Genomic DNA, 16,434 nt, shown 5'->3' on the forward strand with positions numbered 1-16,434 from the left:
GCCCTGACTTCCTTGGTGTAGCTTCCCTGACCACATTCTTGTCCACTGGATGCAAAACCACTGCGTTCTGAGGTCGGTCATATCTATTATCTGATAGTTCAGAGCAGTGGAATTGTTTTGTCTGTGTTGGCTTAAGCCACTGGCATGGCAATGATGCAAATGCTGTGTCATCGCGCATTCTCACTCCAGACATAACTGCAAACATCAACGCTGCTGCATGCGAACATGTCTCTAAATAAAATAAAATAAATATTTGTACAAACCTGTCCACATACAACCGGAATGTTCATCAGTGTTTCATCACTTTAATTTCAACAACAAATCAAGCCTTGAAGTACGACCAAGCGTCTAGACTTTTGTATACCTTCAGGCTTTGCTTTGTGTATTTCCCTGGGGTAGAAATCAAGTACTGTACATATAAATATCAGGAAACTCGATTTGTGGTCAAATGTTAATGTCCATGGACCATTGGTTCTGTGGTAAGCTGTCGGGGTCACTGTCAAGTCCAACTGCCTTTAATTTAGGCAGATAATTGTGTTATAGTCACGTTTTCACTGTTTCCCCTACCAGAGGCAGCCATGCTGACAGGATGTTTTTCCACTCACTGTGACAGAGGGGACGTGTTCCAGTGGGAGAATGATATCAATCCATAGCCTTTATACAAAAAAAGCAATCAAAAAACAACTGTCCATGGTGTAGGTTGGCAGTCCCAAGAGAATCTCAGGCACCATGTGAATTAAAAAAAAAAAAAGTATTGAATCATGGACCTAAATAGGAATTTCTTGTTTTTAAAAGAAGTTGGTATTTTGTGTGGCCTCCCTTAGAACACAAAATTCACAGTGGTACACTGCTGTGTCATTCTAGTAGTCCTGTGGTAAATGCTTCCCAAGCTTCTTGCAGGATTACAGATTTGATTATTTGTATTCTTGTTATTATTATTATTATCATTAATAATAATAATAATAATAATAATAATGTTTGTATCAACTGTAATGTTATACAGTGTCAAACATGTATGTTTGACAGTTCACAATTGCCTTGATGTAGAGAATATTCCTAATCTGACATGACAGATGGTTCTGGGAACTTTCCATTAGAAACTATTTGGAAAAGGGAAGGCACTTTCAAAAATACTTCAACTTCAACCACCAAAACTTCAACCACTCCTCACTGTCTTCACATCCAAACTCGCCCAGTGTACTGTAGCTGTTTGCATTTCCTCATAGAACACTGATTGGCATCCTCATAGAACACTGATTGGCGAGATCGTTTTCTGATCAGGCTCAAACCGATCTCTATGGAGAGTATCCAGACTGATTTGCGAGAGAAACAGAATGTGAGCTCGCAAGATCAGGATGGTCTCACAAGGCTAGAATACTCCTGTTTTAAAGCAATGTTATGCCTATTTCTTCTATTCCGAGTGTGTGCTACTGCATAGGGCCGTGCTCTTGCTTTAACTGCTACCATTCAAAAGCCTGAGGCTCCACACTGATGAGGGCTTTAACAGAAAGTCAAACAAGGGAAGAGACGTTGGTCAGATGTCAGAGACGTAAGTGATACCATCATAAAGCCTCTATCCAAATGCACAGTACTGCCTTTCTATTTTTGAAAACAGAATCCCACCACAATTATGCCCTGATGTGGGACCCCAGGGATGAATATCACTCCAGTTAAGGGTGTCTTTCACACTGAAATGCAATAAATCTGCTTTTCAAATCGGGAGTTTAAAGCCTGGCACATCTAAGATAAAACCTTGACTGTGAAATGAATAGCTCTATGCCTGAATGAGAGAGAGAGAGAGAGAGAGAGAGAGAGAGAGAGAGAGAGAGAGGGAGGGAAGAGAGAGATGGATAATATTTGGTCTTGGAGCCGGATGGCAATCCATCACTAAAAGTAGTTCAGCAGCTTTAAACAAGCTAGGCTGAAAAACGTGTTTTGTAATAATGTGAATTCACACCTGGCTCCTAGTCATTAGACAAGAGCATCTTGGATGATAAAACTTTAATTTAAAGATTAACATCAAACAAGACTAACTGTAACAACAAGCTGCGTAGTACATTTTATCTAAACCAGACAGGACATGACAAACTGCTGAATGATAATTGTACAAAAAAAAAAGTCTGGATGTGACTAGGTACTACGTGACATGGCATTGGAATTGGAAGCTGAATGCTTGATTCAAACATAGTTTGACTGTCAAGTCAAAGTGAACTGTAAACATGTGTGGCTATATTCTCAAACCCAGGTGGCTCTAGATGTGGTCCTGATGTAGCCTGGTAAACCAGACTCATCATGATTTTTAAAAATTGTTTTCACTATGAATCTGGACTTTGTCACCCAGAGCGTGAGTTTTCCCAGAAAATGGGGCACCAATCAGGACACTGCATTTTAACTGCTGTTCCGCCCCCAGTCCCTGATTGGTGTCCGTAGATGATGACGCGAAATACAGGAGTACGCTAGTACTGTAGTAGAACAGTAATGTCAACTCCTGAAGCAACGATTGGTAACGTTAATGGTAGAAGAATGAACACAGCAATAAGTGAAGTTATTGCAGAAATAGACTCAATGACTCAATTCTGCAGTCGCTTTACCGCACTGTTGTGACGAAAAAGGGAGCTGAGCCAAAAGGCAAAGCTCTCGATCTACCGGTCTATCTTCGTCCCCACCCTCACCTATGGTCATGAAGGATGGGTCATAATCGAAAAGAACGAGATCACGGATACAAGCGGCCAAAATGAGTTTTCTCCGGAGGGTGGCTGGGGTCTCCCTGAGAGATCGGGTGAGAAGTTCAGTCATCCGGGAGAGACTCGGAGTAGAGCTGCTGCTCCTTTGCGTCGATAGGAGCCAGTTGAGTTGGTTCGGGCATCTAGTGAGGATGCCTCCTGGGCGCCGCCCTAGGGAGGTGTTCCAGGCGTGTCCGGCTGGGAGGAGGCCGCGGGGTCGACCCAGGACCAGGTGGCGGGACTACATCTCCGCACTGGCCTGTGAGCGGCTAAAGATTCCCCAGGCAGAGCTGGTTGATGCTGCCAGGGAAAGGGATGTCTGGGGCCCCCTGCTGGAACTGCTGCCTCCGCGACCCGACCCCGGATAAGCGGATGAAGATGGATGGATGGATGGATGGATAGACTCAATAACAATTAAAGAAGAACAAGAGTATGCATTAGCGGAGTTTCTCAGCGTTAAATACATTTCCGTCGTTCTTCCGACTGAATTTGGTAAAAGTTTGATCTATGATTGGTTATGCTGATTGGCTGACGGAGTTCGTCTGTCAAGGCAAGTACTCCCACACACTCAAATTGCTCTGGGCGGGTGGAAGTCCAGACTTGGTGAAAAAGTCCAAAGAAAATTGTGATGAGTCTGGTTTACCAGGCTAGCCCTGATGACCACACCTGGGTGGTACATAATTCGGGAGGTAGAGCGGCAAGATGCTCTTCAGTCCTGTCCCTGACCAGGACTTGGACTGAGCACTTGGTCCCCTGGCACCATGAACGATGGCTGCCCACTGCTCCTGGCTGCCGACAGCTTGGATGGGAAAATGCTGAGGGTAATTCCACCGGCGAACTGCTGAAGATGTGTGTGTGTTGTGTGTGCTCGTGTGTTTGTGTGTAAATGTCTTTTTTTTTCTAGGGCACCATTCATACAAATCAATGTAGCACATAGTGCTTTACATAATAAAAACATAAATATATGTAAACACAATGAGAACAGATCTAAAAGAAAATACTGTACAATTAAAAGAATTACAAAATTAAATCAATTAAATAAAATAGAATGAAAAAAATTAAAACAATACAATGAACACTAATATATTAACACATGTAAAGCTGTGTGGTAAAAGCAATATAAAAAAAGTTACTGTATGTTTTATGCTCAAAAATTGCCACGGCCTCAGACATTCTCAAGTCCTCTGGCGAAGGTATTCAAAAGGCTGGGGGCATATGAACTGAAGACTGGGGAGGCCATGTCTCTTAGTCTTGGCTCTATCCCTCCAAGTCCTGGCTCTGGCAAATAAAGACCCCTCAAGGTCCATTAATGATTAATTATCGTTTCCTGCCAACATGAAGACATGCCAGCAATGAAGACGTTTGAAAATTGCATGCTTGGTGTGTCTTCGTTGCACACCAAACTCGGCGGTGGCGAGAAATATTGAGTTTGCCATGGACAAAACTTAACCCTTTGCCCCTCAAGTTCAGATCTGACAAGGATACCAATAAATGGTAAATGAACTGCACTTATATAGCGCTTTTCCACCTTAGCGGCACTCAAAGCGCTTTACAATGGCCTCTCATTCACCCATTCACACACCAATGGCGGTAGCTGCCATGCAAGGTGCTAACCTTCTCATTGGGAGCAATTTGGGGTTAGGTGTCTTGCTCAAGGACACTTCGACATGTGGACAGTCGGAGCTGGGATTCGAACCACTGACCCTTCGATCACTGAACAACCCGCTCTACCAACTGAGCTACAGCCGCCCGGATTGTCAATACAGCCTAATAGTACTGTATGTTTATATGCTAGCGGAAATTCAATGTTTCGGTGGAGGAGGCAGTGGCCGATGATGATTTTATTAATGTACTAGGGGCGGATAATATCCAGGACGAAGAGGAGATGTTGCATTCTGTAAATAACGTTAACAGGCAAACGGCGATCATTTCCTCTTCGGTCACTAAAACGGATGCCTTTAGTGTGCCATCAGCAATGGAGAGGTGTACGAGCATCCTTTTGGGATCCATCTTTTGTGTTCGCTCAGACTGATCGTAGTTTAGAAGTGCTCACTTGCGCTCTGAGCAGATCAGTCTGAGCATAACTGAGCAACCCGTTAAGTGCGTTCTACACTCCGAGCGAAGCTGAGCCGCTTGGTTAAATAACGTACCCCATGCCTTGGCATTTGAAGGTCTTCTATGGGTGCCTTTATCACAGTATGTTGCTAAGCAACGAGAAATGAAAACAGATCGTGTGCCGAGGGGCCACTGTGTGATCTTCAGCGAGTTAATCACCGTCTCCCCCGCTATAGAGATGCTGTGGGTAACCCTTGACCCTCCATAGAGCAAGAGGGCAAGCGAGGTGAGCTTGGTGTGTGTGTGTGAGAATGTAAGCGAGTTTGAGTGTATGAGGATGCGTGTGTGCTTGTGCGAAGAGGCAGTCTATGGACACACAACTCCACTTCCATACCTGCTGGTGGGAAAGATAAAAGAGCATAGGGCCTTATCTCCGATGACAGAGGTCTGGCCCCCACAGACATTGACCAAGTCATAGCCCTGCTCCCATAGACTGTGTTTGGATCTATTTTAGAACCTTAGAATCTTTCTGTTAGGAATTGAAACGTTTCGGGTGGTGAAAGAGGGAGGGTTGGTGGATGGTTCGAGTGTTCGATTTAGATATGGTGGCCAGAGTTCCCTTTATTAAGCTGATTCACTTCCATTTTTTGAGATGTGATCATAGTACTCCCCCCCCCCCCACACACAAAAAAACAACAAACAAACAGTGGAGGATAGAAACACCCACATCCGAGTCAGCAATCTGCAGTGCCAGTGAATTACAAAGCTGGTCTCCGCCATCAAAGTGTGGCAATTCCCTAAAGACATTAAAACATTGGCATGCATACAGAGAGCAGGGTACAACAAGTTAGATCTCTGGAACTCTTGTTTACTTGGACTGACCAGGTGTAAGAACATTATTACGCCGTTATAGATCGTTAAAAAAGATTAACGTTATATGTGGTGAGGGACTTGTCATGACTGTGAAAAACATTTCATACTGATCGAATTGAAATTCATTACATTTATTACATTACAGTCAGTGTACTACCACTCGCCAGAACTCACAATTGACTAATAGCATAATTCAGATTTCATGATCAAATTTGAGTTGTTGGAAAGAAGCCACGGGATCAATGTCGACTTGAGCCAAACTCAATGTGGACTTGAGTTTTATGTACTGTATGCACAGATGGCATCATAAATAAAGTGTAATTCCCTCCACATTATTATCAAGTTCTTCTCCTTGTCAAGCAGTAAACATGTTGAAACATTGTAAACATGTTGTCCCCCACAAATGATGCATCGGCCAAGAAGCAGTGAAGTAGTGGCCAAGAAGCAGTGAAAGCATGTGTGAAAAGTTAGGATCCATCTGCAGCTTTGTTCTGCTGATCATACTGTGGTCAGATGGGCGGGTCGGCCTCGGAAAGCGCTCCTATCTGAAAGCATCATCGCCAGGCTACTTAACCAATCTGTCTCCAGTGAGGAAATTGCAGCTACAATTTTGTCTAAACCGAAAAAAACTTATGTTTTTATATTGCTAAATCTGTTTTTTCTATTAATATTAAAGGGGAACGCCGCTGTCATAGCAAGTTTAGCTCAAATGTCGCTTTGTCCTCAATGAAGCCTTTTTCCTCTGTGCGCACAGCCCCTTTATAATGGAGCTATATGGGCCTCTGCTAAAAACGATGATAAACATGCATTTTCAAGGCAGGAAGCGCAAGGGGGTGATCTTACCGGTGTCATTATGCTGTCATGTGAAATATATCGCATTCTCAAACCGAATATTGAAACAAAAACTAAATTTGAGCCAGAACTATTTCGCCGAACGCACTACACCCTACCTTCCACACTGTAAACTTCCGCCGTGGTAAAGCTAGATGATTGTTTACATCCTCCTAGCCATGCCTTAACACGTCAACACATGGGGATGGCGATTCATTTCACAAGACAACATTCTACTGAGACCGGTAAGGGGCTTCCTGGCGCTTCCTGCCTTGAAAATGCATGTTTATCATAGTTTTTAGCAGAGGCCCATAGACCTCCATTATAAAGGGGGTGTGCGCACAGAGGAAAAAGGAGCTAGCTTACTACTGCATGGATCAGTTAAATGTTGGTGTGTACGGATCGGTTTCATTGAGGACAAAGCGACATTTGAGCTAAACTTGCCATGACAGCGGCGTTCCCCTTTAAGGTGAAGAAACTTCTAGTTGCCTCATTAATCCAGTGCCACTTCGACTTTGCCTGCTCCGCATGGTATAGGCCTAGTGGACTCTCGACTATGCCTGCTCCGCATGGTATAGGCCTAGTGGACTCTCGACTATGCCTGCTCCGCATGGTATAGGCCTAGTGGACTCTCGACTATGCCTGCTCCGCATGGTATAGGCCTAGTGGACTCTCGACTATGCCTGCTCCGCATGGTATAGGCCTAGTGGACTCTCGACTATGCCTGCTCCGCATGGTATAGGCCTAGTGGACTCTCGACTATGCCTGCTCCGCATGGTATAGGCCTAGTGGACTCTCGACTATGCCTGCTCCGCATGGTATAGGCCTAGTGGACTCTCGACTATGCCTGCTCCGCATGGTATAGGCCTACTGGACTCTCCTATGCCTGCTCCGCATGGTATAGGCCTAGTGGACTCTCGACTATGCCTGCTCCGCATGGTATAGGCCTAGTGGACTCTCCCAAAAGCTTACAAACAAAGTGCAGGTAGGGCAGAGTAATGTTATCAGATACATATTCAATGCTCAGCCAAAACATAATCGGAGAGAAATCATTCGAGATAGGAGGAAGGCCAGACTGATCTACGGAGCACAACTGAATGTAAGCTTGCAAGATCAGGATGGTCTCATGCGAGTAATAGTTATTTTACAGTATGTTAGCTATAGTTATTTGGCTAGCCTAGCTAAGTAAAGCACATCACCCTAGCTAGCCCTTAACTAAGCTTATAGTGGGGGACTAATCCATGTGTGAAGTGTGTGTTGCAGCAAACAAATACTCTTAAAAAACCTTGAGCTTGAGTACTTGGCCCTGAATCTTCAGAAAAACCCACATAGATACCCTACTGTACCTCTGGGCATGACGAAGACGTTGATTGATTTAAAATGTGACCACGACAGTTTGTTTAATTTAATGCACTAATGCCAAACAAGACGTGAGAGATGTGTGAACTCATGAGCAGTGGGCAAAGAGACAGAGGCGGTAGATGGCCAGCGGTTAGAGCCGATGGGCAGACGGATGGAGGATGATTAGTTCTTCCAAAATTCATAATGTGCCATACAACTACAATACCGACAACAGTACAATTTGCAACAATGCTTCTATGCGTTGTTTCATCAGGGGGACAATTAATGTGCTGTGAATGAGAAATGTGCTTAACCTCAGGTCTCCCAAGGACTCACTATTGATATTGACAATAACAAGCTATTTCTAGACAACAGCAGCTGTTGAGAGCTTGTCTTTGTTCTGGTGAGTATGATGGGAACTGAATAATAATCAGTGTTAGGGACCAAGAGTAGTGAGGTACCTCAATGGGACACAGACACACACACACACACACACCATCTAGTCTTAAAACAACAATAAACTACAGATCAAACATCTTTGTTGACCCTCAATGAGTAGGAGAGAACTAGGCACCAGCCAGACAGATTACACAGTACACATGACAAATTCTCAGAGTTAAGTCAGATCAAGGCGTCCTGTCTGGTTGCTCCCTGGGAAAATGAAAGGAAATTAATATGCTCCATGGAGAGGTACTGAGCTGGAGAGCCTACAGTGCCTATGAAAATAATTCACCCCCTTGGACTTTTTCACATTTTATTGAGATTTATTTTCATTAAATCCATTACATTTAATTAAATTTAAATTTCAATCTAATTTCATTAAATCCATTAACCCCCCCCCCCCTCCCCCCAGAGTCAAGAAGGACCTTTGGCAGGCAACTGTGAGTCTGTTTGGGTACGTCTCGATCAGCTTTGCACATCTAAACACAGAAATTGTAGCCCATTCTTCATCAAGTTGGATGAGTGCCATTGGTGAACAATAAGTTTTAAGTCTTGCCAGATTCTCAGTTTGATTGAGGTCTGGGCTTTGACTGGGCCATTCCAAGATAATGGGAAAAAAATAATAAACAACTGATTGTTTATTTAAGACCTTTTTGTTTTTAAGCCACTCCAGTCTGGCTTTGGCTTTTGGGTCATTGTCCTGCTGGAAGAGGAATCTTCTCCCAGGTTCCAGGTCTCTTGCAGCAGGTTTTCCTCCAGAATTTCGCTGTGCTTTGCTCCATTCATTTCCCCCTCTACCTTTGTGAGCTTTCCAGTCCCTGCTACAGAGAAGCATCCCCATAACATGATGAAGCCACCACCATGCTTCACGGTAAGGATGGTGTTCTTAGGTTGATGTGCGGTGGTAGGATTGCGCCAAACATACTGTAGCACTTAGGCCTGGGTTACACGACGTCAAGATGAGAACAAGAATGGTTTACACAAGTGTTCTATCAGCGTCTCCAGAGGTTACAGAGTTCACATGGACATGCTTATCACAGCACCAATCGCAACACTGGGCATGTGCGTGCTGGTTGTGAATAGACCTTGACAGTTATTGAGGAAAATATTTTGTTCCTAAATAAACTTTTCCAATGCATTTATTTAGGGCTGCCTGTCTTCAACCAAAGGAAATCTTGGTCAGCCTGTTCTCAGGCCTACATTTCCAAATTAGGGTGATCCTATTCATTAGAAATTAACTAGGAGGTCTAATTTCGTTACCCTAATTTTATTAGGATACAGTAGGCCTGCTAGACCACACGCTTCCACTCAACTGGCTTCCACTCAAACTCAAGTTGTTTACCCTGGATCATATTCCATAAACTCTCATTTTGTCCATCCATCCAAATGACTTAAATGCACTTTCCAATGTCTGAATAAAATCATGAGAGATTTGCTAGAGTCGGAGCGCGCTCCCCGTTTGAGGTGTCAATCCAAGTCGTAAATCAGTCTTTTTCTCGACTTGAAGTTCTGGTAAAATCAAACATGTTATATTATCTGAAGTTTTAATCTTCATGCAAATGACCTGCATGATCTCAGTCTTTGCAAAATCATATAGTCTGTGACTAAAAACTACATATTTACCGTAGATGTGAGAGGATGTCAGACTTTAACAAATCTTTTTTTTTTTTTACTATAGAAAAGACTGCATGAACCAACCTGCATCCTGAAGAGGAAACTCTCTCTCTATGTGATGAGTCACTGAATACAGTGTTTCTGTGGTGAGATGATACTGATAAGACTTCTAGTGTTTGTTTGGAGATTGGACCCTGTCTAAATTCTGCTGCCGCTGTGCAGAATGCATTTGTCTTTGGAGATTGCGTTTTGACTATTACAATGCATAAAAGAATAACAGAACAGAAGTGGAACAGATAAGAATAGCACAACAATCAAATTGAAGAGTAGCCTAACAAAATGGAATAGCGATAGGCCTTTTAGAATTTTTAGAGGTTTTCAGAGATGACTGCACTGCGGTTTGTTTTCAGCCTTTTGTTCCTGAACCTATTGTTGAAGCCAAGACCTCTACCTCCATTTTGCAGTTCTCTACTCTTTGACATTCAAAGACCCCTGGCTGTGGTTTTCTCATTTATAACAGGATGACATCTCCAGGGGGGACACACCTTGTTGTCTGGCCTGGTGTGACCTCCCACTGTTGCATTGTCTGTTTCTACCTATTTGATATTTACCGCCCGTTCTCTAATTATTCTATGCCATTGTTGATGACGTCCGCCATTAACAATGACGTGTAATGATGAGTCAGCCAATCGGATCTTAAAAACGTCATATCCGGCCATAGCAGTGAATATAACAGCGCGCAAGAACTAGGGCTGGGACGCCGACGTCGTCGTCGTCATCGAATATGAAAATTCGTTGACGCGAAATGTATGCGTTGATGACGTCGGTTCTAATGTGACAAGTTCAAAAGTACACGATGCCAACTGATGCTACACAATGCTCACTCGTTTTTGTATAGTTTGCATCGCAGAGTCCTTTTGGGCTTGTCTTGGGTGAAGTACCCCCACACATTATTAAGTCTAGGTCGTGCCTTTTTCTCCACTTCATTTTGTCTTGGACTTTTTTTTACTTTAACATTATTAAATTATTAAAGTTAATATCATATTATAGAGTACTTTGTGTTTACCAGTGACAAAACACTAAATGCAATCAATTTTGATTCCATGTTGATTCCAAGTCCAAGGGGGTGAATACATTTCATATGCACTTTAATGTGAGGAGCCTTTGATGCCACTTTGAAAGATGGTTCTGAGAAAGTCTAGAGCCTCCCAGTTGGGACACTGTCACTCAGACAGGGGGTTCAGTTTCTGAAGACACAGTGACAGGTTCTATGCGCTTAGCCTTCAACTGTAATAAGAATATGTCAATAGAATATAAAGGAATGATAAAAGCCTTTAGAGTTCTTGGGGTTCTTTTTATTATTTGATCTTTATTTTACTAGATGAAATCAGTTGAGAACCAGTTCTCATTTTCAATGATGATCTAGCCAAGAGGCGCCGTCAGAAATAAAATACATACCTACATATAACATATGAACGTATGAACATGGAGGATACAAGGATCAGATACAGAATAAAAAAGCAACACAACGATGCACAGGACAACATGGAACAACACAATGTATAACGATGTTCTAAGCCATTCTCTTCTTATGAGTTTTAAGGATCACATATGATATGTTTTCTTGATGCCTTAGAATCTAAGGCATCAAGAAAACATATCATATGTGATCCTAAAAACTCATAAGAAGAGAATCTCTCTCTTTAGGAGAAATAAGCCTAGAATGATTGATTCAAATGAAAGCAGGCGTTTGAGGTGAATAAAGCGTAGAACATACTAAACGCCCCGGGTGCTGGGATGTTTGTTGATGCGGCGGCGGAGGCAATATTAAAACACAGGCGCGCTCCGTGGGGAGGAACGGGAGGCCAGAGCATTGCTGGCTGCTCTGACAAAGGATTGGTTCAGCAAAATAACACATGGACACGTTCTTAGAACTCTATTTCAGGTTGTCAATCCGTTATTGTATCAGGTCCGTCTATAGCTAAGCCTGGGTTCATGGTGTTGTGCTCATCTGAAAAGGTCTCCCTGGGTCAACCTCGTACAAAAGCGTCTCACAAAAGGGATCTGTCCTGATTAACAATACAGCACTTCATAAGCTTCCTGTAACAATACACTGGGATGTTACACAATACAGACTCAAATGGACCATTATCAGAATGAGAACCACAAGTGATTACAAAAAAAAAAGAGGCAGAGGTGTGATGTAATCACAGAAAAAATAAACAATTCCTATCAATTGTTTGGGGGGGGGGGGTGGAACTTAATACCCAGGGCCCCAGTAGAGAGAGGGCCCTTGAAAACAATGGTATTTGTTAGGATTGACAGGGCTGCCATCTCACGCATTGAGGGGGGGGGGGGACGTTGTCGTTTTGAAAGGGTACTCCAGCGTCTTTTAATGTTCAATATCCATTTCCCTTGATTGACCAGAGAGTGGAGAGTGGAGAGCGGGGGCTGCCCGTGGGGACAGACCGTGGGGACAGACCGTGGGGACAGACCGTGGGGGCAGACCGTGGGGACAGACCGTGGGGACAGACCGTGGGGGCAGACCGTGGGGACAGACCGTGGGGACAGACCGTGGGGACAGACCGTGGGGACAGACCGTGGGGACAGACCGTGGGGACAGACCGTGGGGACAGACCGTGGGGACAGACCGTGGGGACAGACCGTGGGGACAGACCGTGGGGGCAGACCGTGGGGACAGACCGTGGGGACAGACCGTGGGGACAGACCGTGGGGACAGACCGTGGGGACAGACCGTGGGGACAGACAGTGGGGACAGACCGTGGGGACAGACCGTGGGGACAGAAGGCTGAAATGGGGTGAAGGGGACTCATAATAATGGTTTAATGTCAAATTCAATAGGAGCTTCACAATACGATCTGACCCTACTGCTGCATCCCCCGGTCCCTTGAGTTTTAATATGCGTGTCTCAGTGCCAAGTTTCAGTAGCTAATAAGGGCTATTTGCATAATGGCCTGTCTATATTTGAGGACTGACCCACTCAAGGAAGAGGGCAGAGGGGAGGGGCCAGAGTGACTCACAAACACCCCACATCCCAAAAGCAACTTTAGCCGGAAGAAAAAGGAACACTCCAGAAGCACTTCCAAGACTTTATTGTAGGCTATCTGAGCCGCAGTCAAATGTTCAACTGATGCCTAACCCTCACCCTTATCAACGTATATGTAACCATGTCAACAGGGCTGCCGGCGATGGCTTCTTGATTGAATGATGATCTCTATAAGTTCTTATAAAGTCACAGTGACGTTGTTGTGGATTTATTCTAATAATTAAGAAAAAAATAGTAATCGAGAATGCCAAGGTCATCTTTGCAAGTCCAAGCTGGTTACTTTTATTCCAAATAGCTAACGAATTTGCAAAACCGGGCTCTTAGAGAAAGGAAAATCCACCAAGAGCAATGATCATCATCAAAAACCAAAATACATATGCAGAACTTCACTAACCAATTATCAGTGAGTAGGCTAGGTCTGTGCATTAATTGTGAACCATTCGATTGTGGTTTTGCATAAAATGAAGCGCATTACTCAGTTTATTCAATATGATCTCTTTTGTTCATTGTTATCAACGGTGTGAATAGAAAAGTCTGAGTCTACTGTACTCAGCAGTCGGGTAAAGGTTTTTCTGAGGTCCCCACCCCCCCCCCCCGCCCCATAATGTCCCAGATTGCATTGTCACCCTTCCTGCTGTTACTGCTGTGTCATCTACTGGCCAAAGCAACTACCATACCATACCACTAGCCTCGTGAGACCATCCTGATCTCATGAGCTCACTTTCAGTTTGCCTCCACAGATCAGTCTGTACTTCTCCCCATCTCGAACTATTATTCTCTAAATTACATTTTGACCGGGCCAGTCAGGGACTGTGTTCTGCCCCCCCAGTAGAACATAGCCCCTGAGTGGTTCCAGTGGCAAAACCGTCTCCCGAAGCAATGGGCAGTAGCGTTAACGTTAGTAGAATAAACTAGAAATAGACTCAATAATGATAGTTAAACAAGAACAAGAGTTTCTCGGAGGAATAGACCTTTTCGCCGTTCTTCCGATTGGATTTGGCAAAAGTTCTGTCACGCTGATTGGCTGAAAGAGTTTGTCAAGGCAAGTACGCCCGTCCACAATAATTGTTCGAGATAGAGGGAAGGCCAGACTGAAACAGGATGTAAGCTCGCTAGATCAGGATGGTCTCACGAGGCACCGATGACGCCACGACCAGACAAAGTATGTGCAAGAGAGAAAGAGTCCTCCGGAAAAGTAGAGTTTGTGTTCACCCCTTCTCTCAGCTGTGTCAGTGAGGGGGTACATGTCAGGAGAGAAGATGGCGGCTCAGTAAGTCCCAGGCTCATGCTTTGTGGGACATGTAAATGTGATTTACCGCATCACTGACAGGACACCCGACTGGCACTGGTGCAAGAGAACGTATTTAGTTGAGACTGCAACTGGTCACGAAAAAAAAGCTTTTCCAAGGGACCGTTTAGTGGCATAACTGAAATTTATGATCTCATAGAGCGGTATGTGGTGGAACGGGTCTCTCTTGGGTCTCTTCCTCTCTACCCCTCGCTCATTCACTGATGTATAGTACGTGTAGATGAGTCTCTCTCGTGTCTCTTCCTCTCTACCCCTCGCTCATTCACTGATGTATAGTACGTGTAGACGAGTCTCTCTCGTGTCTCTTCCTCTCTACCCCTCGCTCATTCACTGATGTAAACTTATACAGTATGTACCATCCCTCAGCAGGAAACAGCATTAGAGAGTGAGTGTGTGTGTGTGTGTGTGTGTGTGTGTGTGCGCGTGTGTGTGTGTGTGTGTGCGCAGGCGGGTGTGAGTGTGTGTGTGTGTGTGTGTGTGTGTGTGTGTGTGTGTGTGTGTGTGTGTGTGTGTGCATGCGTTTGTGTGCGTGCGTGTTTACCATGTTGATCCTGGAAGGGGACTTGGTATCATCATAAGCCCGGCTATAAGGTCTCATCAAGATTGTGCCGCAGATGGCAGCCATGGCATTTTGGTGCGCCCTGTTCAGCGTTGCTTTTTCGTTTATTTTAGTGTTTTGCGACACAACCGGGAATTGAATCTCATCCATGAACTCCCCAAATACTGACAGCAGATGCTCAACCAGAGAGGGGACCACTTTTACAGTTACACCACCAGAGAGGGGACCACTTCTAGAGTGACACCACACTAAACAATGGTTATTCCACCATATCCTGTGCTGCACAGGGAAACTCGGACTACGGCATCGTTCACTTGATCTCTGAATACAGGCAGGAACTCTCTAAAACATGCGCGCAATTCTCAGAAGGAAGCATGTCCTCTGTCTGGAAAAGGCCTCAGAAATCACAAACTACAAACCAAACCCCCCCACTCCCAGTCCACTGAGCAAACCCCCCCACTCCCAGTCCCCTGAGCCAACCCCCCCCCACTCCCAGTCCACTGAGCCAACCCCCCCCCACTCCCAGTCCACTGAGCAAACCCCCCCCCACTCCCAGTCCCCTGAGCCAACCCCCCCCCACTCCCAGTCCACTGAGCCGAACCCCCCCACTCCCAGTCCACTGAGCCAACCCCCCCCCACTCCCAGTCCACTGAGCCAACCCCCCCCCACTCCCAGTCCACTGACGACTCATACCTAACCAACGACCTGAACGGGTTCTACTGCAGAGTTGAAAAACAATAGGACCCCCCCCCTGCCAGCTCCAACAGGAAATGGTCTGACAGGAAACAGCATGTGAAGCTGGGCAAAAAAAGTCTCTGACTCCCGGTCCATCAGCTCTGGTACCCCACAAGGCTGCGTCTTCTCCCCTCTACTCTCCTCCCTATACACGAACACATGCACCTCCAGCCACCAGTCTGTCAAGCTCCTGACATTTGTGGATGACAAATGTCAGAAGCCTCATCAACAAGGCTCGTGTCTCCCGCTAACGCCGTAATCCTGTTTCGTAGCACAGGGCCCTGGCATCCACCCTCCTGAGCTAGCTGCTAGCTAACGTCAGAGATTTTATATAGAGATTAGAGAATATTTGCTAATGTCAACTCTGAGCTTCGTCGAGTGTCGCGCGCGTTGTCTAACCTGACTGAATAAGAGATGAAAACGTGTTTAAGGCCCGCCCTACTCTGCCTCTGATTGGCTAGAACTCCTTGGTTACCTTGAGTAATGTGATTATACCATTGGTAGTTGGAACTATCCCTTCGCTTTGCTTTAAAACGACTGGTTAAATGACTGTTGCTCCGGAAATATGATAAAATATTCAGGAGAAAAAAAAATTCCTGCACCAGAATATTCCCGCACCGGAGAACTTCAAGGACTGTAGCAGACATTGGATGAGACATGAATGGCAAATGAAGCGCGCGCGTGCGTGTGTGTGTGTGTGTGTGTGTGTCCTCACCGTGCAGAGGTCCTTGTACTGCATCTTCTGGAACTTAGTGTCAGCATTGCCGGCACAGAGCTCCACGTATCCCAGCACCACCTGGAACACCGTGTTGTGGATGGCTTGGGTGAAATGCATGTGCAGCTGGTCCATGGCCGTCTAGGGAGCAAAGACAAACAAAGTATAAAA

General features: G+C 45.0%; 1 protein-coding gene across 1 annotated transcript in view; it reads right to left on the reverse strand.

Annotated features, from left to right (window-relative positions):
- Positions 1–16,434, reverse strand: part of vps50 (VPS50 subunit of EARP/GARPII complex) — a 180,435-nt gene that overhangs the window by 96,958 nt on the left and 67,043 nt on the right. Inside the window, exon 12 of the mRNA XM_084455729.1 lies at positions 16,264–16,404. Within this exon, the coding sequence (XP_084311855.1) occupies positions 16,264–16,404 (141 nt within the window). The remainder of the gene's footprint in view (positions 1–16,263; positions 16,405–16,434) is intronic.

The sequence above is a fragment of the Borostomias antarcticus genome (genome assembly GCF_949987555.1).
Source record: "Borostomias antarcticus genome assembly, chromosome: 21".
NCBI lineage: Eukaryota > Metazoa > Chordata > Actinopteri > Stomiiformes > Stomiidae > Borostomias > Borostomias antarcticus.